This window comes from Apis cerana, linkage group LG4, assembly GCF_029169275.1.
Source record: "Apis cerana isolate GH-2021 linkage group LG4, AcerK_1.0, whole genome shotgun sequence".
Classification (NCBI taxonomy): Eukaryota; Metazoa; Arthropoda; class Insecta; order Hymenoptera; family Apidae; genus Apis; species Apis cerana.
The window spans coordinates 8,703,470-8,728,702 of record NC_083855.1 but is presented as its reverse complement, the minus strand read 5'-3'; the positions used below and the strand labels follow the sequence as shown (position 1 = coordinate 8,728,702).

General features: G+C 34.4%; 1 protein-coding gene and 2 long non-coding RNA genes across 3 annotated transcripts; 1 reads left to right on the top strand and 2 right to left on the bottom strand.

Moving 5' to 3' along the window:
* Positions 1-9,208: 9,208 nt before the first annotated feature.
* LOC107999058 (drebrin-like protein) lies at positions 9,209-12,688 on the bottom strand. The gene is made up of 4 exons (XM_017058712.3): positions 12,535-12,688; positions 11,782-11,870; positions 10,740-11,120; positions 9,209-10,378 (listed from the first exon to the last, which is right to left on the bottom strand). The coding sequence occupies exons 1-4, from the start codon at positions 12,544-12,546 to the stop codon at positions 10,165-10,167; spliced, it is 696 nt and encodes a 231-aa protein (XP_016914201.2). The 5' UTR covers positions 12,547-12,688; the 3' UTR covers positions 9,209-10,164.
* Positions 12,689-16,229: 3,541 nt separating this feature from the next.
* On the top strand, positions 16,230-18,888 carry LOC133665940 (uncharacterized). Its single transcript, XR_009829412.1, has 3 exons — positions 16,230-16,859; positions 16,988-17,589; positions 17,702-18,888. It is a non-coding gene; the product is annotated as an uncharacterized LOC133665940 (long non-coding RNA).
* A 3,380-nt stretch (positions 18,889-22,268) lies between these two features.
* On the bottom strand, positions 22,269-24,769 carry LOC133665941 (uncharacterized). The gene is made up of 2 exons (XR_009829413.1): positions 23,684-24,769; positions 22,269-22,572 (listed from the first exon to the last, which is right to left on the bottom strand). It is a non-coding gene; the product is annotated as an uncharacterized LOC133665941 (long non-coding RNA).
* Positions 24,770-25,233: the final 464 nt, after the last annotated feature.

Sequence of the window (25,233 nt, the reverse complement as noted above, 5' to 3'; positions counted from 1 at the left end):
GTTGCATTGCGAGCTAATTAAGGTGTATTTGTTAATTGTTTACTACGATTAATTTTTATGTAAGAACGTTGGAAAAATATTGAAATTCGTTTCTTTTCTAAATAAGTGTGAAATTTGATCAGTTAGAATAAAAGAATGGATGGATGTGTGGCAAAATATGAATGAATAATATAACGAGCAGTCTCATAAAAATATACGTATTTTATTATTCTTAAGTGCTGCATGCAATTTTTAATACGTCTTTTGCATAATTAGGTATCGCAATTATGATACAACCGATTACTGTTATTAACTGTCTTTTTTTAAATGACTTATCAGATAAATACGTATCACGTTACAAATTGCCACAAGTTGACGAAGCCGATATTTTGTAAAAAGTTATAAAATTTTTAAAAATAATTAAAGTGAAGCAAATTATCGATTCGAAGTAGATTTATAGTAATATCGAATGGTTATTGTAAATTCTGATTAACCAAGTTTTTAGACACGATACTGACAATAACAGAAGTGATATCTTACACGCAAAGTTGTTCAACTCCAAGTTTCTATGGTGAAATTATTATGTAAAAGTGCTCATGTAGATATTGAGGTCACGCTACAGAAATTATACATATATATATATAGCAGTTGAACGAAATAATGAAACTTTTACCACGAATACCAAATTTTACTCGAATACCGATATCGAAATTTATTCAAGTTTTTGTACCTTGTTGTCTCGATTTAACCGATATTGGATGGAAAATATTACATTACAAATGTTTTAAATTCCACTTTAAATTTAATCTTAAAATTCAGTATTATAAATTAATTTAATAATTACAGAAATAATTAATTTATAGATAATTCATTCTTTTTAAGTTAGCAATATATATTTTTATGAACTATAATATAATTTTAACAATTTTTCACTTGTATTATTGCCTCGTTATTTATTACTAAAATAAAATTGTACATAGATTGTTTCATAACATTTCATAACAGCAGAGAGATTTTTTTTATTAATTCATTCGCTTTCTTTTTCAAATAGCATATTATGCATGTACATTTCAAACAAAAATTACATAAATTAGAACTAGAGAATTGACTAAGACGAAAGAAAGAATGGAATGATTTGGAATGGAATGCATTTCTTCTTACTTTATAATAATGTATAATTCCTTTATATTCCAGCTTTGTATAAGTGAAAAAAATTTCAAAGTTCAAGTATCATTCAAGCATTACCGTTATCTATGCAGCCTATGCCTAGCCTGTTATCACTTTACAGTTAATCAATTACACGTCTGTAGAACGATGATGATTGTTAAATTAATATTCAATAACAATGATAATTATTTCAACAAATATATTTATTTCGCAATAATGTAATCAAATAAATATTTAACCACCGATTACATATTATCGTAAATTTTACTCGAATAAACGGAAAACCATTTGATCGATAGATCAATTGCACGTTTTATGGAATGGAATGAAATAAAATAAATTAGCCAGCACGTGCTTAATCTCTAATTATAGTCTATAACTCTCGATTTTGTAAGAATAATTACGAGTAACGATCGTGTAATTAATTTCGTAAGTTAAAATAATCTGCTAAACTACTTCTCTCTCTCTCTCTCGAATAGAAACAAATTTGATTTCGTGAAACACAACGAGTATGTAAATTCACATTAAACGCACGATGATGTTTTAAAATTAAACTGTGAAATAAATGTGAACACATTTCAGAAACGTAAAGAAATAAATGTCTAATAGCACGATGCGATGTTCCAAGGGAATTCAACACCATAACTAATACCTTATCTCGGCTTAGTTTCGCGATTCGAGTGAAAATCTTTTCACGATGGATCGTGGCAGGGAAAAAGAAAGAGAGCATCGATATACCAATAGCTTGTTACCTTGAAACTGACCGAATACAAGGTTGATTGGATAAAACACAAGTGGCAAAACGTGCTCGATACTCGACATTTTCACCCGACTTTTGCGAAATGCACTCAAACCGCTTTGTTCTCTGCCGTAAAATTAGCCTTCGATCAGCGTTTCGCAACTTTCTATTGGCACGCTGCTTAGATCCCCTGCTGATCGATATATTTCGTATTACCCGACAACACTCGCTTCCGTAATTTCTCCCGTGACGCGTAATTTCAAGTAATTAAATTTCAAGCGTTTATGAGTCGATTCGAGGATTGATTCGTCTGAAAGTATGAATCCTTTCTCGTAATACACTTAATGTATTACTTGAAAATGAGCTATGAATTTCTATTTATTTATGGAAACGAAACGGTGTTCCAAATTGATCCAACGACTCTTATTTTCTTTAGGATCCAGCATCGTCTTTTGCAGTTAAGAATAGACTAAACTAAATTCTAAATTAAATCTGAATTTAAAAAGATATATCATACTTCCATACAACAACCCAATACTTAAAACTTTTACGTAATACTATTAAAAGAATACTACAAGAATCATCTATCGCAAACTTCGATTTTCTAAATTACCTTATAATCATCTCTCCCCCAACAATGAACGACCTCAATCACGATTCCCACGTAAATTTCATTTCACGTAACTCTCTTATTCATACTCCCTCCCCCTATATTAATTATGATAAATCGTAATCGTATTACGTATTACAGAGATGACCTGCGATCTCCTCTCCCCTCCCTATGAATGAAACTCCATCCTCGAGGTTGTTCGTTCTCCCATCGATTCTCCGATTTTCGAGCTTGGCGTGCGTGCATCTCAATAAGAATGGCGATAATTGGCCGGCAACGACCCAGATTGAGCTTGCATATACTCTCGTTCGGCGCGGCGACTTCATTTTACCGATGATCTGTCTGTGCGTACACTCTCAATGCCAGCCGGTGAAAGGGAGATCCAGTCTGGTCAATTTCGTGTGTCCATCGAGCAAGCGCTCCGATCCAACCTCTTTTTAACTTTTAGCTTAAATTGTGCCAGTTGATAAAGGTGGGCGCCGCTTTTGGCGAGATTTTTGTCTTCTCAGGGAAATTGTTTTCGATCTTTGTTCAGATGTGAGACGTTAAAACGATTGTAAAAATAATATTGGTATTATATTCGCGAGAGAGTTTATTGAAACACGTCGGTTCCTCTTGATCCCTGTGTATTATATTTTTTGGAATATATCTCTCTTCGAGAGAATAGAAATTTCCTGATGGAGCGAATTGTTCGAACAGATAAGACGAAGTGGAATAGATCTTGTCTTCGTTGCACTTTAAGTTATTTGTGTATCATTTTTTTTTTAAATCAGAATGGAATTATCTTACGACTGAAAATATTATGAGTGGAAACACTAGGGGACTTCCGGTAGAATCGAAGAGAAAGAGCAAAGAGGTGTTTTAATAGGCAGCATAGAACGATATGACTCGTTGGAAGGTATGCAAGGTCAATCCGAACTGCAAACCGTTGCCTTTCACGTGTCACTCTCTTCGAAACTGCACGGAATCGTTTTATGCATTAATATTTAACTGGATCTCTCGAGTCGTTAAATCGAAAACGATACTGACAAATAGGCAATAAATTTTCGTTTGCTAATTTTTTCTTCTTCCACGGTTCACTTTGATCACGAAAAAATTCACACGCAATGAAATTATACTTTTAGATCGAACCAAGACCAAGTTTCGTCGCGTACACAAAATTACGAGCAAGTTATTTAACATTTCAAAGGAATACCGGAGGAATTTTTTTTATCGGGGCCAGATTGATCTTGTTTTCACTCTAAGCATTCTTTTCGGCCTTCTCTAATTGACCATATTCCACTTTCTATTTCTATGTAAGAATTCGAAACGTTGTTAAATGCAAATAATACTATTGTAATTAAGAGCGTGGTTTGACCAAAATTGGGAGTGCTATTACGTGTGACGAAACGATATTATGTATTGAGAAATTCTTTCTTTTCTTGCTATCTTTCTTATACTTTAATAATAATAGAAATTATGTCAGAACAATCGAATGCGATAATTATAATTTTTTTTTTTAGAAAACGCACATATTTGGTTCACGTTTCTTATTAAAAATTTTCGTGAATTAAAAATATATCTTTGTAAAAAGATCTATGAATTATCTAATACTTGCTACGAAATATTGTGATTTATTCTAATAAATAAATATCCCTTCTCGAATTGTAATAAATTCTATACAAAAAAATAATATTAACTGTTATACTATATCATAATTATAAATATAATTACTAAGACGAATATCGAATCAAGGAATGATAAAATGCTAATACAAACGCATCCGATCATTAATCTTTCGCTCGGTTATAATTTTTAAACGGAGTATAATTAATATACCTCGATCGAGAAGAAAAAGAAATGAAAAGAAAAATATCGTTTCCTCTTGATAGTTTTCAATCTTCAGTCAGAATCCGATCGATTCGAAAAATCGTGATATCGAGGCAATTTTCCACATCAGATTTTCGCACGTGCTACCCTATTCCTTTCATTTAATCGCGCGAATATTTTCGCACAATCGTATCGTGCATCAAGATGTCCGTGAAACTCGGGACGTGAGAGAAACGTGAAAAATGGAAGCAGAAGTGTACCGCACGCATTGTCATAAAAAAAAAAGAGCTTTTATCGGTTATTATTCAGGTTATTCGCGTGCATCAAGAATTCATACGTTATGGCCTTCCATAAATAACCACGTCACGATTGTTAGGTTCGACAAAGACTTTCATGGACGTTTCTCATGTCGTGAGAGGTAATCTATCCGGTCCGTGCGTGGATTCACGTGAGAATAGTTTTCGTATCACCCCGTTTTTTTCTTTTTTTTTTTCGTAAACGATCTAAAGATCCTTGAGACATAATCATATCGTTGGTATTCCTCGGTTCCATTTGAGGATGTGTTTTCTTTTTTCTCTTTTTTCCTCAATTTTTTTTCTTGAGTTAATGCATTCAATCGAAATGGATTTGCTTCTGTAATGGACAATTCGATGGTTTGATTTTTGATAAAATTATTTTCTATTGAATATAGGATTAATATTATACACAAAGTTCTTCAAAAACTTTCTTCAAAAATTCCACAAGTCACGGATAATTTATCGCTAGAATTTTATCAGGCGAAAAAATTATACTCCAACCGCTGATAGATTAAATTAAATTGAATATTTCTTTTTAAAACAATTGTACGTCGAAGGGAGCTTATCTTCCTCTTCTGGAAATAATTTGAATTAGATATCGGGGATAAGAGGACCGTGCGTGCGTGAGCGCCACGCGAATAAAGGAAAGCAAGTTCCAGCGATATCTGGCTCGACAGAGTGTGGCACCACGCCTTGCATCACAATGGCTCGAGAGTGAACGCGGAATCGCGAAATTGCGTACGAGCATATCGATGAAACACGCACTGTCGTGCAGGAAATAAGTCGCTCGTGCTGCCTTTATCTTTCGTCTGAATGACTTTCAGCCAATCTTTTGTTCCTTTTCCGTTCTTTTTCCTTTCTACTTTTTTTTTCTTTCTCTGCCCCCTCTCTCTCTCTTCCTCTCGCGTCTAATGTCGTGCTCGATAGATCGAGATATATTTATAGATAAAGTTGCGCCAAAGTTGTGCCAACGGTGAAAAGTATGTCTCTTTTTCGTCGAGGAATTTCTTATCGGCTTGTTACGTAAGTTATATATCTCGGCAAGGTACTGAGAGAAGTTGGCTCGATAGTTGGAAAATGATTTATTGAATTTCAAGAGGTAATATCGAGCGTTACAAAAGTATTTGATTTGAGGAATAGAAAGTTCCTCGATGTACGATTTCTTGACATTAAATTCTTCCAACTTTTTACTTTTCTTTCATTTCTTATTTCACCAACTCCGTCGCAATTTCAAATTCTCCGTCGATACGTGAAATAAAAATCGATGAACTTGGAATCGCGCGAAAGAAAAATCCGAGGAATCAAGAAGGGGAAGGGAAGATCGTTCGTTTCGCGGATCGCTCGATATAAATAAACCGGATATCAAGAATTCACCATAACTTACCCAATTAAAGAAACTGTAACACGAGAAACGAGATTAACTCGCTTTCCATTTCGCTTTGCGTAACGCACACCCGACTGGCATTACCCAAAAAGAAATTTTCAATTCAATTTTAGACAAATTTCACCTCGCTCGTAATCGATCCTAAACCTAAATTACATCAACTCTCTTTCTCTCTCTCTCTCTCCGTTTCTCTTAAAAAATTCTCGAGCAAGAGAAAAATATCCAACCACATTGCGCTCTATCACAGATCCCTTTGATAAAGAGGGATCGGCACGAAACCAACTGATATTTACCATATCGTACGTACGTAAAAACTCGTTTCGCAGTGTATTCGAATTCGATACCCGACGAATACAGAGAGAATACACGGAGATAGGACGTGAAAAGGGCATACGATTGGCAAGTAGATCGGTTAGATGGGAGAGAAGCCCGAAGCGAGGGCACGTGTATCGTGAAAGGTGGGCATGGGCGGTGGTCCGTGGCAGTCTCTCCATCGCGTATCGTGGTGTGCGTGCAAGTCCGCAAGGGACACTTCGGGATCAGGAATAATCGATGCCCGGTTCAATGGTTCCTCTCGTGCCCACACGATTCAGTCGCTGGTAATTTCCATTGTCGAGCATTGTTCGACGCTAGTAATCTTGACGGGATTCTTGGCCCCTGCGTACGGTTGTCTTTTGCGCGGTTTTCCGTTCGTTAAGGCTGATCTGAGTTGATAGATACATCTATATTGTCGCGTGGATACGTGTGGATTGATGGAGGAAGTAAAAGTTGAATAATTATTGAAGCGACAGTCTGACGGTTATTACTCCGAAGAGGATTGGTCTTTCGAGAATGATGAAATGAAGGATACGTTTGAGTCTCTTTTTTATGGAAAATTTTTATATTTTAAATTTCTCTTTGCATTAGTTTATTTTAGTTTAACAGAGTTTTATATGCACGTTTATTTTGATTTTCACTCGATGCTCGTTCAATAGTTTCTTTCATGGAGAACGATCGATTTGGAATTAATGTGTCTCATATTTTATATATCGTCTATATCATATTCGAGATATTCGCCACGCGAGTTTTTCGAAATTGATTAAGAGGACAATCTTTAGAACCTAAATGTTGGAAAGAAAGTTTGAAGGTATTCGACGAGGCGAGGAAAAGGAAAAGAAAGTTGGACAGTTATGTTCTTTATAATTTCATAACTCTCGCGTAACGATCGTAGTCCGCGATTATAGATCGATTATAGAAGCGGGTTGCGACAACCATGAAGCGGTGATACGATAACTCAACGACAAGCTCGACTTCCGAGGGTGGTGAAATTGCGGGGTCGTCCATCGATTTCTCGATGGAAAGTGATGGAAAGTAAATGTTAAGTTTCAGACTAAGGATTTATTCTCAAAATTTTGAAAAAGAAATATGGAAAATTAACTTTTAGACTTGCAATCTACGTTATATGCTTCGTTGAAGAAGCAAGTGAGTTTCCATAGAAACGCAAAAATAGAATTTTTTCAATTATTTTATTAAACAGGATTGGAAGAATTAGAAAAAAAGATCAAGCAAATACAAAAATTGCCGATCGATATTAAGTTATAAACAATTTAAATTTCCATTAGATGAAACGAAGATAAATTATTCAAAAGTTTTTCACGAATATGTTAACATGCGTATAGTTGCTATAATTTATTTAAAAATATTACTCGAATGTGAAAAACTTTAGATTCGAAAAACTTAAATAAAAATATATCGTTTCACTATTATTACGTTGTTATACTAAATTATTGCATTCTTCTGTTCTTCCTTCTCTTCCTTCTACTTCAGTTCTTCATCTCGAATTCACACGTTCGGTTCGAAATGCCTTGCAACAACAATATGTCGGGAATATAGTTGTTCTCATTGATTGTTAAACGGAAATAAAAATCGGGCGTGGAACGTAAAGGTTCACCTGCTCCGGATAATTACACGATGTGTCCAATGTTCGAGAAGCGTGGATGAAATTCCTGGGCGTGGCGTCTCGTCGGCCTTCCTTGCGACGTACGAAAGACTTTCTTGCCGTGTGGCAAATCTATCTTCTTGCTGTTCGACGGCTTTGGTGCAAGGTCGATCATTTTGGAAATAACCGGCGTTGTTACCGAAACAGGTTCTTTTTTTTTTTTTGTAAAAACTCGAAATAATCGAAGGAATCACGAACGAAAAGTTGCCTTCGTTCAATTGGAAATTTTTTTATCGGAATACATATCCTGGAAGAAAGTAACACGCGTTCACGGTAGGAGAAGGAATTTTTTAACGTAAAAAACAAAAAAACGTAAATTTCAATTATAAATTTTTGCGACGAACATTTCCTTTTCATTAGTTTTCATTAGTTCCAGTGACAACGATTTACGATGTTACGTGTACCGATTTACCATAATATTCAAGGAAGAATTTTACACGTATTATTATTACATTTAATTAATGTGAAATGGCAATATATTTCCGCCCAACGACAAAATGCGCCACGTTCGCAGAGATTCTTTTATTACACAATACGAGTCAAATTATCGTAAAACAATAAACACGATGCATAAAACATATAATCGTACCTTCTTCCATGCCAAAACGCTATCCGATCGTAAACATCCACGCCCGTCCCATCATTATCCTATCGTCCGATCATCGATTCCATCGCGTTCTACCTCTGCGCGATCAATTACGCATCTAACAACGCAACGCGTTCGAGGATAATCGAATGGCGAATTATTATAGAAAAGGAAATGGCGGCGAATAAAATTTCTCGTCGGTTGTTCACCGTGAAGGAATCGCGCGGAGGATAATCGAGGCGCGCGAAGGTGGATCGCCTACGTCGGCCGATGGAGGGTCGTTTACTCGATCGCTCGATCGATGCCATCCGAAGGCCGTGTGCAGTTATGCGAAAGGATTTTTTGCCAACGTGTCAAGTTCAGCCGTGGTTGCAATTCCACCAGGCGATCAACATGGGCAGGAATCCGGTGGACGAGATTCCATCCCGCATTGCTGGCCAATTGTTCACCCCGAAGGGGTGGGGCGGAAGTTGTTCGAGGCGGATCGTTCTTCTCGACATTCCTTTGTTTTCTCGATCCTCGCGATTTTTTACGCCAACTGTTTTGATACTTTCGAGGCTGACTCTTAACCACTCACATTTGATAATAGTAATAGTTGGTAGATTATTTTGATATGGTAGGAGGATTATTGTGGTATTATGGTAGTCAAATTTGAAACGATTTATAAATTTTATATATATATTTTTTTTATCGGTATAACGATGATTTGAGAAATATCTCTTCAGAATTGTCTCGAAAGTGCTATATAGGAAGTGCAGATAAAAGAAATAACGTCAAGACGTAACATTTAAAAGAAAATTGAAAATAAACGTGAGATAACTACACGAGGTGCAAATAAAAAGAACAGATATGTATATATATATAAAAGAGGTAGAAAAGTAAGAAAGAGGTAGAAGTTTTTCTTAAAGGAACTACTGTGAAAGAAATGAACATGCCACGTTGGAGTACTGTCAAGTGTTCGAAATATGAAAAATAGCAAGAATTGTATATAGAATAATCAAATAGCAAAGTATTCATCTTGAAAAGATATTGATATGATACTATTCGTTCCCTAAATTATTGTCGAATATTCGTGCTCTTCAATTCTATTAACACCAGTTCAAACTGGTGTTAAGATGTAAGAAAGAACTTAACATTTTTCATAAATAAACTTAATATCAAATTATAAAAAAGAATATTACAATATTTTGCGAATCGATACAACATTATAATTTATAAAAATATCTTTGCTCGGTTAACGCTCGCTCAAATGATGTTCTAACGCCCTCAATCAAATCAAAAAACGAAAAATAACAATTTACTCGTTACAATAATGATAAAAAGAGAAAAATCAGGACTTACAATTATAATTTATCATTCATAAAAATATCTTTGCTAACGCTCAAAGAACGTTCAAACGTTTTAACAACGCCCTCAAAATCGAAAAATAACAATTTACTCGTTATAATAATAATAAAAATAGAATAACAAGGCCTGTAATATTCGAATTCGAAACAAACGTCAAACTTTACGCGCGCGATGTAAATGTAAATCAGAGATTCGAATATTCGAAAAAACAAACTGGCCCTATCGGTATAAATAACGCAATATTTACACATAAAGTAAACGATCGATCCCTATCGTCTGTAATTAACCGTGTAAGAGGCTAGCCCGGCGTTTGGATCTACGTTGGGCGCTGGACGACCTTGAATTCCGCTTTGGATCGGCGCTGCGGGATACGCGGCTCGCTGTTGCTGCTCCTGATACTGCGGTTGATACTGCGATCGGTACTGCGGTTGATACTGTGGTTGATACTGGGCCTTCGGCTGGTACTGCACTTGCGTGGGATACCTGCAAACCAAAAATTTCGTCGGTTAATTCCAGCGTTTAACTGTCCATCCGCGGCGAGGGTTAAGCGTGTTGTGCAAGTCACGTTTCGAGCGAGCTGAGATTCACGTGACATTTGAACGAGCTCTGAGAAAATTCTTTCTCCAGGGATTTTAAGATGTTTCAAGATGATTGGTCTTTGAAAAATTTCTACTAGTGAGAATAATTTTCTTAGTATACTAAATATATATGTTTTTTCAGAATTTTTAGAAATAAGCTAATGTTGATTAGTCGATGAGTTTAAATATCTTAAAAAAATTTTAATCGATGAGGAAATTTTTAAAATAAATCTTCGAATATCTTGGTAGTAATTAAATTTTAATACCTTGGTGGATTGTAGATCGGTGCAGGAATCGGTCGCGGTTGGTTGTTGACCAAAGGTCGACGAGGTTCGTATCGTTCTCCATTCGTGAAACGAGGATCCGTGTAGTAAACGGACGGATCTTCTCTGTATTGGCCGTCGTCCTCGGGTTGGTTAGGATTCGCGATACTGTTACCAGTCAGGGTCGGTGGTGGAACGTTTATACCGGGACCTTGGGGCTCGAATCCTCGCCTCGAAGCTCCATATTCCACTTCTCGAATATTTCCAGTGTCGTCCACGAATCCGTATTTTCCGTACACTTCTCCAGTTGGATATTTAGACTCGATCTTGTAAGAACCATCCGCAGCCTCGTATCCGTAACTGTAGCTACCGTCTTCATTGTGTCTGATCATCATGAAACGTAATAATTAACCTCAATTTCAATGTATCTTGATATTTGATGTATGAATATCTCGTGTTTAAATTTTTCGACTCGAAAATATTGTTAAGTAAAAATTAAATTTTCAAACGGTCAATCATGATCGTAGATATAAAGAAATGTAATATAAAACGGTTGTTGTAAAAAGTTGAAACGTAATAGTATATATCTTACATCTAATCTATTATGAAACATTGTATTATTTTGTAACATTCAGGCATCCAGTTTCATTGATTTTTGTTATCTCTTGTGTCACTCGCCCTCCAATCAGAATGCTAGAGAAAAAGTTGAGGAAATGTGCGGAAATAAAGTAACGCAATACTTGTGTGGCAATTGCATATCAATTGCAGAAACGAGTAGAAGTGTGAATGTACCCTTGAAATTATTATTCGTAATTTATTTCGATATTCTTTTTCTTTTTTTTTTTTTTGCTAATCAAAATAATATTGAAAAAAAGAATAAAATTATTTATTCGTTATTTATTTCTGATCTCATGCTTCTGGTCGATAGTTAAGAGATAAATAGTCGTTGATACGGGAATGAGGTGAAAAAAAGGAGAAGAAAAAGGAAACATTGTATTGTTCTGCGGGTTTAAATCTCATGTCGTGATATCGAAACGGCACTTACTTATTTATCTGCTTTAAAATGGGCACCGGCGTGGTCACGGGATATTGCTGGGCGAGCGCAAGGCCAATGCAAGACAAGAGAGACAGCACCTGGCGATACAAGTTTTGCATAAAATTGTTGGTATTCGACGAATCACTTTCCAATAACCTCGTTGCATTATAGAAAACAATTTTTATTATTTTCTTATTTTACGTGGTTTAAATGCATTTTCTCTTTCAATTATCTTTTATTTTCACTGAAAGATTAAAGATTTAGAAAGAAAAAAAAAATTAAAATTCAATATAAAAATTTACAAAAATCTATCTTATATAGAAAATAAATTTTAAATTAAATAAAATTTGTTGTTGATCTCGAAATATTATAAAAAGGGAAAGAATTCGATAACCTACATATTCTATCTTCTCATCGGTGAAAATATAAAGCACGATCGTTAAATTAAAAAGTAATAATAATTCAAATATACGTCAATTATTCTCGATAAAATTAAAGGCCACAAGAAAAAAAACGGGAAAAAACACATATATCACATAAAAAAAAGCACAAATACCACCAAATAATTAAATCAATCGATTCACTGACTCAAACCTCCAAATAAATTTATTGGTTAAATTTACAAGCAACAAAAAGCACCGTCTTTGTACTAAATCCATCCCCTTTTCTCTCTCCTCAAAGGAGAAAAAAAAAAGCGACGAAACATCGCGTTAAAGGCACTGTGAATCAAGGCGAAAAAGAGGGAAAGCGACGAATACTCACTGGAGGACGCATGTCTCGTCGCTGATGAGGCAGACGCGATTGTGTTATAGGATCGCGTTACACCGGCCGCGAGTCAACTTATATAGGTCCCCTTGGGGAGCGGCGGGGCCCGCCCATGGGCCCGACCACCGCCTCAACCTCGCCGCGATCTAAGCACCCAGGGTTCACAGCACCGCGCAACCACGACTTTGAAAATTTCTAACCGCGCCAATTTTCATTCGTCGTCGAGCGCGACAGTGTCTCCGGCTTTTTCACGTGTCCATACGCGCCACCTGTTGCGTAAACGCGATAGGAAAATGGAGATCCTTGCAGTGTTCTCGAGGGACAGGGATTGTCAGGGAGAATTGTCAGGGTCGGTGTTTTGGAAATCGAACAAGCTTGCCAAGTGCGAATTGCGATTCGAACTCGAAGATGTTGTTGAAGGATCTAGGATATTTATTGAGCGTTTTGTTGTGTTTTGAGTTTTATAGGTTAGGTTTTGTGGAAAGTTTCTATTTGTTGAAAATTTGTCAGGCGATGGATGTGTGCGAGGTTTATTGATGATAGAAGTGTCTTTGAGAAATTTTTTAAAACGGTGCGTTTTCATTCGTGAAAATTGGATATTTGTTTAAATGGAGATATTAATATTACATGTGCATCTTATTATGAAGTAGAATGAACGAATGAATAAAGTAAAATCAAACGATAGTTTGAATTTTAGATATATTTTAATGAAGATTATAAGGCGAAGCGTGCCTCACGAAATACGTACATACGTTTGAAGTTTTCCACAAACAGGATTTTACAAGGTGATCATCTGAAGATTTTTCGCAAGGACATTGTATGTCTGGAAGAAATTGTTTACTTCTTGGATATCTGTGATTTCTTTCATATCTGTCTAATAAGATCGGAATTGTTTTTATCCTTTTTTTTCAAATTTTTCGTAATATTTTCGTAAACAATATATGAAAAAAAAACTTTTTTTTGATTTTTTGATTTTTTGACTTTGCTTTGATTTTTTTTTTGGAGTAAAAAAAAGGAAGGAAGCGCTACTATTGCAATTGCACAAATGACTGACTAATCGAGAACTTTCCTAATCATATAAGAGAATTTCTTGACATTTATCGTAGCAACATTAAGGGTATTATAACGTTCAATAGAATAGAGTGAAATACACTCCTTTGGCTATCTTGCAATCCAAGTATCCGATTCGTGAGAATAAATTTCAGTAGAAATAACTTTCACACTCCGAAACATCTTTTTTCAAGCGATACTCCCTCCTAATACAATATTCTTGTGTTTTTAAATCACATAAAAATAGTTTTTATCGCGAATCGACAAGGCGTGACGATCAAAGACACGATAACATGGAATTATACAATATACAAAAATATATTTCATTGAAATTAATCGTTTATTATATAATTATCCAATCTTGGTGAGATTTAGAAATTTCAAGATACAAAAATTATTTAAAATAATTATTTTATCATCGACAAAGACATAAATAAAAAAATGGTATGTATTATATATACAAAAATAAAAAATAAAAATAACGAGTATCGATAAATTATAAAAATCGTAAATAATTTTACAATAAAATCTCTATTAATCGCTTTCTAATATAATCAAATAAATAATATATACTTTTTCCTAAGAGATTGTCCAATATTTCAAATATCAGGAATAACTCTGTTCGAATCGTGGCACGATTTAAATTTTCCAAGCGATTCTCGATCGATCGTGATCGTAATGCGTACGTTACGAAGACATCCGACAAGTTGCGGTGAAAGTACAAAAAGACAATGTCCAGGAATTTAGATTCGTGAAATGATAAACGTGTGGCAACCGAGGTTTACGTTTTCATTACAATTGAATCGCGAAAAGAGTTCAATGCTCGTCCTAAGGGATGCTCGATCTCTCAATTTACGTAACACTGTTACGTGCGATATAATTTGATATTAATGTCTGCATTCATGGAACAGAGATGTTCACTTTCCTTCTTTTAGCTTACAAAACGTTTTACCGGGTTTCTTGATTGTCACGATGATTAACATTGACGGTTTAACTACTTTCTTCCTTTTGTTGGAAGAGTTACAATCTATTCTGACGACCACGAAGAATCGTTAAAATATATGCAAGAGAGTTCTAAATATACAAAATGTTAATTGTTGGAGAGATCATTAAAATTTCAGTTTTTGTAGAAAACAAAAATATTGAGTTGTAATAGTATAGATTAAGACTATGATTTAATCTTTTTCTCGAATAGGCTGGGTAATTGATTTGATACGGTCGCAAAGTGCAGGATATTGACAATGTGGCAATATCCTGTATTTGAAGAACAAATTAACTATAGATAATGATTTTTTTTTCTGTTATCGTGTAATGTTTTGATTGAAGTTCCTCGTCTCGCCGTAAGAGAGCGACACTTTGCTGTTATAGATTCGATTACATATAACGCCTGACCAATGATCACCCATTCTACTGCGATGTACTCGTAATAATTTATGTGTATTAATACTATTAAAGTAAAGGACATTTATGAAAAAATTATTTACAAATATAAAAATAGAATTTCAGTTTTCATTATTTAATATATCATAAATTTCAAAAAGAAAAGAATAGTGAAAGAAATTATGGGATTAGAAATTAGAATTAGAAAATTTAATCTTAAAAGATGACATTATAAAAAAAAATTTCCAAACAATTTCTCTCGTTATTAAAAATATTCAATCTCGCCAACACACATTCTTTTCCCACCTATTTATCAATAACCACTCATTAAATCTCATCACGAAAGACGAAGACGATAACAAGATAAGAGGCCAATAAAGGGTCGAGTTGCATATTCGTGCAATTACTTTAATTGACCCATCCGCCGCTTTATCAAAAGTTACACACAGTGGGGCAAAAGGTGTCGTGAGTGTCGATACTTAATCAGTTTGCGCCTTAAATTCACAAATCTCGATTATCATGTCGATCGAAGGAAATCTCTCGTATCAGTTTTGTCAATTTTACAATCAAGTTACACGTGATATACGAAATTGAAACGTCACATAAAATAGGCGTATATAATAAAAAGGGTGATTATCGCGTGCTCGAACTTTTCATTCTTACTTATGGCGATATTTCATGGAATGTAAAGTCACGAACCCAAGGAATGGTGGTCGTATTAAAAATTTAAAGGGTCGTGATGTGCTGTTCGAATACGAGTTTTAGGCGGTAGGTGTCCTCCAATGGTGAAATGGAATGGCAATTAAAACGAGTTTACGAGTTTCTTCCATTTTGTCCTTTCTTTTCAACGTAGACACCTTTTTCTATATTTTTCACTCTGTAAATGTTACCATCCTCGGATTATTTGTATATTATGGGTCCATAAGGTAAAATTTAGTTAAATGAATTTCGATTAACTAGTTTGGCCGATGCTCAAGTATTTAAAATGGAGGGATGAAGCATTAAATAAGCCCTTTATTAGCGGGGCTTGTTCAAATGCCGAAACGAATGTTGAATTTTCTATATGAAAATAGTAAAAAAAAAATCACTTTATCTTTACAATTTAGAATCACTTGAATATTTATTGAATATTTATAATTTATAGAAGAAAAGAAAACGAAATAACGAAAAATAATGCATATAGAACACATATTTTTTTAATTTCTAATTCTTTGAAAATTTCTTTTCTATTTTATCCAATTACAATAATTCAAATATTGCTTTTTCTATGCAATCCATAAAATAATTCGGAACAACTTTCCATACACAAAATTTCTAATTTCGTTACAAAGCATTAATTTCACAAGCGTCAACTCGAGCCAATATCACAATCGCGACAAATTGCACGATCCTTAACGACTCGAATCGACTGCCATTCGCATCGAAACAATCTACGGATTCACTACGCATTACTTAAATCGTGAGCGTGAATAACGAGAATTCCAGCCTGATTGCGCGTTATCTTCGAATCGTCGATGATAAGGGTCTGCAATTATTCGAAGGATGAGTCACGGCGCGCGCCATAACCGGTCCAACCGTGGTCTCGAATTATTTCGTCGCGTATATATCATAATCGAGAGCCATTTATCGGTCAAAACCGTAGTGCATTCAGTGCGTGTATCTGCGATTGGATGAGTTTCCTTTGCCTGTGCGACATAAGTCATGCTCGGTGATACGAGTATTAAAATGCAAGAACGAAACACGATATTTTTTTTAGCGGTCGTTCGTCGATAAATGAAAAAGATGTCGCTCTTCGAGGATTGAGATCGAGCGTGGAAAAGAATAGGAGGATTATTTAAGATGTTCGATTTGTACAAAAGTTTTTTAAAATTATTCATTTTTAACAAAATTTTGTGAGTATTGGATTGTACAATTTTTTTTGTGGAATATGAAATTAAAAAAATGAAATTTGTCAATCACGAAAATTTTCGTATATAAAAATATTGAGAAAATTTTGTAAATGTTAAGAATTTTTTTTCAGTGAAACAATCTATTGTAGAGTATTACGGATTGTATTTTTTTGAAATATCGATATGAAGAAATAAAGTTTAAATTTTGAAATTTGAAGATTTGTTTCTACTGTGAAATACAAATAGCTTGATAAACAGCTATAGTAAGCTATAAGAAAGACAATATCCTTGATCGATATCAATTTTTATCATTGCATTTGCATACTGTATAATATATGTATATTACAAAACCAATACAATATCTAATTATAAAAATGATCTCGATCGTATCACTTATTTTATTACATTACACGAAGCTAATTAAACACGACAAAGAAAATGGGACGATAAAATCAAGGGAAACGAGCATCGATGATGTGACGTGTAATTTTAAATAATTGACAAATTAACGATTATTATTAAACAGTTCTTGCATATTGAAATATTCAATATTCAATATACCACTTCTTTATGGAAATATCTCAAACCATGTTATTGAAAAAATGAAGCAAAAGATTGAAATTCGATATTAATATTACGACGTGATTATCTCATTTATTTATCAGTATACAAACTATGGTGGTTATATCGTTTATTATCATTGCATAGGATTTCTATATTACAAAACTGAGAGGTACTTTTAATGAATCACGATCCCCCCCTCCCCCTCCCCCTCCGTAAACAATATTACGGTATAGCAATTTTCGAATATTTATTAATAACTTAAACGCGTTTATAAATTTCAGGAACGACACTGTGTTATCGTTCCTATTGAGAATCGAACTGTAAACCGCTTTTTCGTGCGGTTTCAGGTATATATATATATATATACACACGCACACACACACATATATATATGGAAGGGAGGACAAAGAAAAGGCACGTTGGATTTATACGAGGAAAATAAAGCAGAACGATTGAAATTTTAATTAAATGACAGATCCGCTTTCGGCGTCGTTAAATGTACTTTATAACGCACACCGATCGTGTCACCGTCTTTATTAAATTTCAGTATGGGGAAAAAAGACCGGTCATTAAAGGCCTGAAATTTTATCGAGGTAAAAATATGGAAGAAATTTATTTTAAGTTGATGTATATGTATATATGTGTAGTTCCTTCCTCACGAATAGGGATTTAAATATTGAGATAAAAAATTGCCGATACATATAAAAATTACGTTTGAAAAAGATTTAGAAAATATTGGAAGAAAGGATCGTTGGTAAAAAAAATTTTATGGACGGTACTTGATCGAGGTTACACTTTGATCGGAAAATTAATCGAAATTTGTGAAAAGTTAGTCAAGAGTAAGTTGTGTAATAAGAATCCAGGACGAAAACTTTAATACTACACGCGTGTCTGTCGATCTAAACGCCGAGCAACTTGAAATACCTCGGCCATATGAAAGTTAAAAAGTCAAGAGTCGCATATTTTCCCGCGGTTTGCTCGCATGCAAATGGAAATTCTGTGTGCGTCGTCCAATTAAAACGTTCTCTGCAACTCGGATATAGGATAGTGTTATTTTCTCTCCTCTGATTCGAACGAAAATTGACAGTGTCTTAAAATACATGCGTATTCGTTGCGATTATTGTTAGGGAACGATAACACAAGGCAATTCAAGATTGGAAAAATCAATTTTTCTTTTTTCGAAATGAAATTAATTTCGAATGGAGAATATCAATTAGATATTATTCGTTGCATCGATGGTAATATTTTTATTATTCTGTTAAGTTAATTGTAGGTTCATGGAGTGTTGTTAATAATTTATTTTATTGATTTGAAATTAAATGGAATAAAGTGTGTCTCGTGTATCGAGATCAATTTTAACACGAAGAAATTCATTTAAATTATTTTCTTATCGGGGAATTATTTTATTAAATTCATTGTTGATTTGATATTTCCAAAGGGTTCTCTGGAATTTAAATAATTCCAAAGATTGTTGTATAATCATCCAACTTTTATTTGTTAATATATTAAAAACAATATTTCAAAATATTTTAAACTCGCTTAGAGATTTAACAATCTCATGAAATCATTCTCATAAGAATCATTTTGTGAAATAGTATCACAATAAATGGCGTAAAATAAATAAAAGATATACTTTCCACGAACAATTTTGTCAAAATTCTCGTATGCGTTTAATGATAATATTTGACACAATATTTAGCAACAAAATCTTTATTATTACTCTCCTATTTTCTTCTCTGCAAAACGATTAATAAATTGATTCATAAGTTGTTCCATAAGTTGTAGATCAGATTTCATCAAAAGCAAAATGCAAAATCATCGCGACAATGAATCATTTTATAAAAAATTCTTCAGGATCACCAATGTTAGATTTCTCTCACTATATTAATCACGAATTCCAACGAATTGAAAATGAAAGTGATACTTTCGCCTCGAATTAAACGATCCGAGGCCAAGGTTTGAAAAGTTACCATTCGATGATTCAGTGAATGAATCCAGTGATATTGCTCAATGAGATTTTCCCCTCGTGTAATAGTTTTATTAATAACGTATTAGCCATATTTTCTCTTCGTAATTTTAACGTGATTTGATGCAAGTTAAATCCGCAACGACAAGTGTACAAGATGTTTGCAACATTCATTTCCATCTTGTTATTACGTATTAAAATGAAAAATAACTCCCAATATAAACCAATTAAAACCAATCTAATGATATCGAAACTGAAGAAGATAAGAAGCTTAAATCTTTCAAGATACTAATTTATAAGACGTGAATTTTCCAAAATTTTAATTCGACTTATGTATATTTTTCGTTTGTAAAAATACCATTTCAAACATTTTCCCTAACACTCCTTTTCTCGCACGATACATTCTTTTCTTTGTCTCATCGCGAAAAAAAAAATTAAGATTAAAGGATCAATTGTTTACAAAACAGACGTATTCTAAGGCAAAAGCACAAATGGGAGATGGAGCGAACAGCAAGGAGGGGTATAAGCGGAAAAGGGGAGCGTAAAAAGATATCAAGAAACGGACGCTGAGGTGGGCTTTAACGACAACAAGGGAACGAGTTGTCGGATAGGTTTGTCGACTATTTGTACATCTGAAACGGCGACTCGGCCGCTGAATCGCGTCCCTTGAATATTCATGAACCGCACGGCTATCTTTTCGTAAAACTCCTTTCTCGCTCGACTCTTCTTGGGTAATCGAGTTGTACTCGGTCGAATTTTCATGCAGAACGGTGCACGATTCAAAGTGTAGCTCGAATTAATTTTCAGCCGGCCGAGATTTTAGATTACGGCCGAGGTTCGACAGCATTCGCAAGTCGCCCTTGCCGATTTAAAAACCCGTTACGTTCGGATGTCGTCGTAGTCGTCGTGTAAAGTCACGTTTATCGCGTACGTAATGAAATCGCGCGTAGATGGTGGAAGGATACGTATTCTTTTCGAGTGTTTCTGATTTACTTTTAATTTTCGTTTTTAATTTTTAATTGCCGAGGGAAAAAATCTTTTCTATCGAGATGTGCAATTCTTGAAAATTTTTTTTCCTTCGAGAACATTTTGTTTTTTGGGAACAATTGAAGGATTCTTTTTTCTATCGAGTGCAATTCTTTAGATATTTGGATATTTCGAAGACAATCGAAAGATTTTATTATAAATCCTTAAGAATTGGACATTTCACTTTTTGGAGGGAATTGAAAAATTTATAATAAAGACGATTCTTAACACTTTCTTCTATCGAGTGCAAAGTTATCTTTAGGATAACTGAATTTTTGCAAAAGAACAGAAAAATATTTTAACAATTTCGTTGTAAATTATTAAAAACTGAGAATTATCTGTAATTACATTATCTTATATCTCCGTTCGATTATCTAGGGCCATACGACGTACATACCCTTCCTACGTTCCTTTTATTCTCGAGAAAAATTTACTTTATCAAGGAACACGTTCCAATCAAATGACTCACCCATTTATTTATACTTATATATGAGTCAATCCTTCGACAGTTTCCTACCCAAAGGGACCGCGTTTAAATTCAAAATAATACCATACCATCCCGCTAAACGTTTACACGAAACAAAAGTCGAAGTAAACTCTTTCACCTGCCAGTCAAGGTCCATGAAACGAATTGACGCGCAGTTTGGCCACCTATTTGCATGTCGGTGCACACAATCCACCTGATATTTATAATCGCATTGATTCCCTTCGCGGACCACCGTGTCCATGCCGATTTCCATTCGAGCATCGTGATACGCTTTAATCTGATAGGCTGTCGCACTAAAAACTTCTGTCAGTCTGTATGCACGTTTTTCTTCTTTAACCGGATGCGAGTACGCTGGCCATCGCTTCGAACCAATTTCATTTTGTAACAAATATGGCAGTCTTATTTGTAAAATCGTATCAAAATATTGAACGATGAATAACCTCGTGAATAATTTCGTTACGGATAGTAATTATAAAGAAGAATCGTTTAAAGATTTAATGATAGATATAATTTACGTTTTCGTTCAATCTTCTGGACAACTGTATATATTTAATATCAGCCTCGATTCTTAAATTGTGATCTGAAACTTTAAAAGTTAATAGTTTTAATTCCGTAATTAAATCTTTCAAATTTTTATTTATTTACTTATTTTTTTATTTGATAAAAAAAGTACTGGGATAACAGATTTTTAAATCTATGGATCCTTGAAGAAAATCCAAAAAATAATAGTTCAATAGTGATTTTTTGAGTAAAGTTAATTGTATCGTTTAATTGTTTTGTGAAAAAGATAATAAAAAATACAGAAATCTTTTAGAAATTGCATGCGAATACAATTCAATACAAATCGTCTCAAAGGAATTTTGAAAATTTTATCAAGTTTACAAAGAGCGATTCGTATGTGAAGTTTGTAATTATTTTTCGAAAAACTGATACGGTACATTTTTTTTCGAATAATAATATAATTCTCGTACTAATTTCCTTTTAAATCGGTCTTGATACGTTAAAATGAATCATCTTTGTACGTTCACCCGACAAGGTAACAAGTCGTATCAAGAGAGATACAGATACGTGTCGTGTCTCGCGTGAAAAATTGCCATCCTGTTGCTTTTTGTTCGCGCAAAAATCGATCGTTAACGCAGGAATGCGTGCCAGACGTCGGAACGAATGAATTTTATCAATATTTTTGTTTGCCCTATTTTAAACGATTCGTGTTCCCATTGCCGTAAACCGCGATTCGTAAAAAAATTAACGAGTCCATTTTTATGCGTACAGGTTCGAATAGAAAAAAGAAAATGATTTGTACGATTATTTAATTTGGATAACTGGTTAAATTTTCATTCTTGGTAATTATCATTCAGAAAAAGGTTAATTGGTATACTCGTTTATTCAGATAATTTTAAACTTAATTTAAGACATTCAAATATTAAATCTATAATTCAATAACGATTCGTCCACTAAAAAGAAAGATATTATATATACTCCAAAGTATTCATCGAAACAACTTGTTTCTTTCATACGCTCGATTCCACTTGATTAACATGATAATAACAATTACGTTTCATTTTTCGAGAAGATAAATATATCATAAAGATAAGCCTCAATGAAATACGAAGGAGAGTAAAATTCCATTTGCATTTTTCCATTTTTCGCGCTCGAACATTGTTACATCCAGTCTAGAACAATAATTAATCAAGTTTTCAAAAAAAAAAATTTTAATATTCTATTTCAATTAAAAGATATCTTGCTTAGCTTCTTTTTAAGTTTCGAGATACATTAAAATATTCACATTTTTCGTTTATATTTCAAATACACCGGAAAGGATTGTTACATCTGAAAAGATTGATATTCGACTTAGAATATTTCTAATTCAATTTTTGCAACAATGTCAAATTCCTCGAGGAGGCATATACATTCGCACTCACGATCAATATAGAAACCAATGATCTTTTCGATTCGTGACCCCAGAAGAATCATTTCTCGCAAGGTGAACCGGTGTGTGCTTACTGCACCCCAACTTAGATCTCCATCTCTCTCGACTCGAACACGACGAATTTTTCAAAGCTTCGATTATTTGCACATTTTCGATCGATGGCTTTTCCCGAAACTCCTTCAGGAATTGGAAACAATGGTACGTGGCACACGTCTAGTTGTAGCCCCATAACGCGCCCAAGCCGAGAAGAGATTGGTCTCAGTGGACCTTGACTCGTTTGAATTATTCATAGAGACGCGTGAAACCGAAAACTCGGTGGTGCCCGATTGGTGAATAATTTATTCGTATAATTGGCGAAGGATATGGCCGACAGAGCGTAGCCGACATCGAAATCTCGTCTCGCTTTCGTATCGACGGAAATGTATCACCGCCCTCGAACGAATCTTGCCGGGATCCTTTGAATCTCGAATGATGTTTTAATTATAATTCTTGCACGATGAGAACGAGCTTTCTTCGTTCCTTTTTCTTTCCTCTTAGTGGCATTGTTTCAAGGATATTTCTCGCGTCCTTTATTTTTCTCGTTATAATGTCGTATTAAGTTCTGCTCACAGCGTACGAATATTAATATTCTTGAAAACGTGAATATTCGATGTACGATTAAACGGAAATCTAAAAGTCCAATATTTATCAGTGGGAGAAAAAGCGTTTGAAAAATTGGTACTCTCGATCGAAGGAAATTTATCCTTCGAAATACAACTTCGAGTATCGAGAATTTTAAAAAAATTAATAACAAGCGATCGGGGCTCGATGAAAAGAAGTATGGTGAGAAAAAAAAAACGGAGAAAAATTCTTACCACACAAGAAGCAACACGATCCTCTTAAGTATCACTTAAAAGGAACATCTTCGTAGTCGATTAATCCCTCTTAATGTCGAATCAATGAAAAAAGGATCAAGCAACCATACCGATATTTCTTTTTTTCCTCGCCTCAAAGAAACAACGGACATTCGCTCGGACAGACTAGACCATCAATATCCTTCTTGGAAACGAATTGTCATCGAAAAAGCAACGGATTCGAACGGTATCGAGCGTGGTCATAATTAATTCCCGCTGCCGGAATTTCGTGCGAAATGCATTCATTAACCGGTTCGACGTATGTATTTTATTTATCGTTACGGCCAACGGAAACGAAATCCCGTGAAATCTCGTCCATCATCCTCTCCCATCCCTCCTTCCCCCCACACTATCAAACTTTCAACCCGTGTTGGATCTCCTCCCCCGAGTGGAGAAGTCGAATTCGAGTTTCGGTTCGAAAGAAAATCGTCGCGATTAATATTCCCTTGCATTTATTAAGATCGTTGTCGGTGCGTGACGAGTAAAAATTACACACCAGCCATGATGGATCGAGTCAAATCGAGCTTCCTGGATACACGCCGTTCGCCGCTGGCTATCTGTTGTAAGTTCATTTATGTCGGTGTTCTCTTTCTTTCTTTTTTTTTTTCTCCTCTTGACATTGTTTAACGCGAAGGTTACTCTTATTATCATCAGTTGGCCAGGGCGATCTGTCTTTGGTTACTTCGGTTAGTACTTTATTTGACGTTGCTTGATGGCAAGTTTCCTCGTTACCCGGCCGTGATGTATGATCCTTCTACACGTGGATCGTGTAATGCGTTTACGAGTAAGATTTCGTGTTCGAATTTATTTATTTATTTATTTATCTTTTATTTGCAAATAATTGCTCGTTGCGAATTTTCAATTCAATTTTCTCGAATTTTGTATTATCCTCGCAAGATCACGTTTTATTTTTCGTATATAATTTCACGATAGAAAAATATATACAAAAGGAAAATATTTAATTCGACCCGTTTCGTTCATTTAAATTTTGTCTGTAAGGTCGTAACGAGTAAAGGGTAAAATATAAAATATAAAATTTTGAATCGCTTGAAAGAAATATAGTCTTATTATCTGGAGATTTTACGGCAATTTTTTTTTTTAAAACACGACACGTAGTCACGGGTTTTTTTAAAAAATCGAATCGCTAAAATGATAGCGAGACGAGTTGTAAGTCATCGAGATAATTTATCGATGCGGTATAAATAATTGACGGCTGGCCAATACGCTTTTCGACGATTACGATAAAATCATAAATAAACGAACTCGAGTGAAATATGCTTTTTCGATATGCGATTGTTATTGTGTTCGGCCGATGATAAAACCATATCATAATATACTTTAAAGAGATATCTCGCGTGTGTCGAATTGTTGCATTCCGTGTCTCGAGTTGTTTATTTGTATCGAAACAGTGTATAAATTGTTTCGCGAAAAATAATATTAAATTGTAAAATAATATCGATGCATCTCGTATATACGATCGAATATTTTTAAAGGGATTTGATTTTACGATT

Bases quoted from the DNA above. Each gene is read 5' to 3' on its own strand.
- LOC107999058 (XM_017058712.3), bottom strand. The intron at 11,121-11,781 runs GTAAGTGCCGTT...CATGATGATCAG, and splicing joins ATTTTAAAGCAGATAAATAA to ACACAATGAAGACGGTAGCT. The intron at 10,379-10,739 runs GTATTAAAATTT...TTTGGTTTGCAG, and splicing joins CCGATCTACAATCCACCAAG to GTATCCCACGCAAGTGCAGT.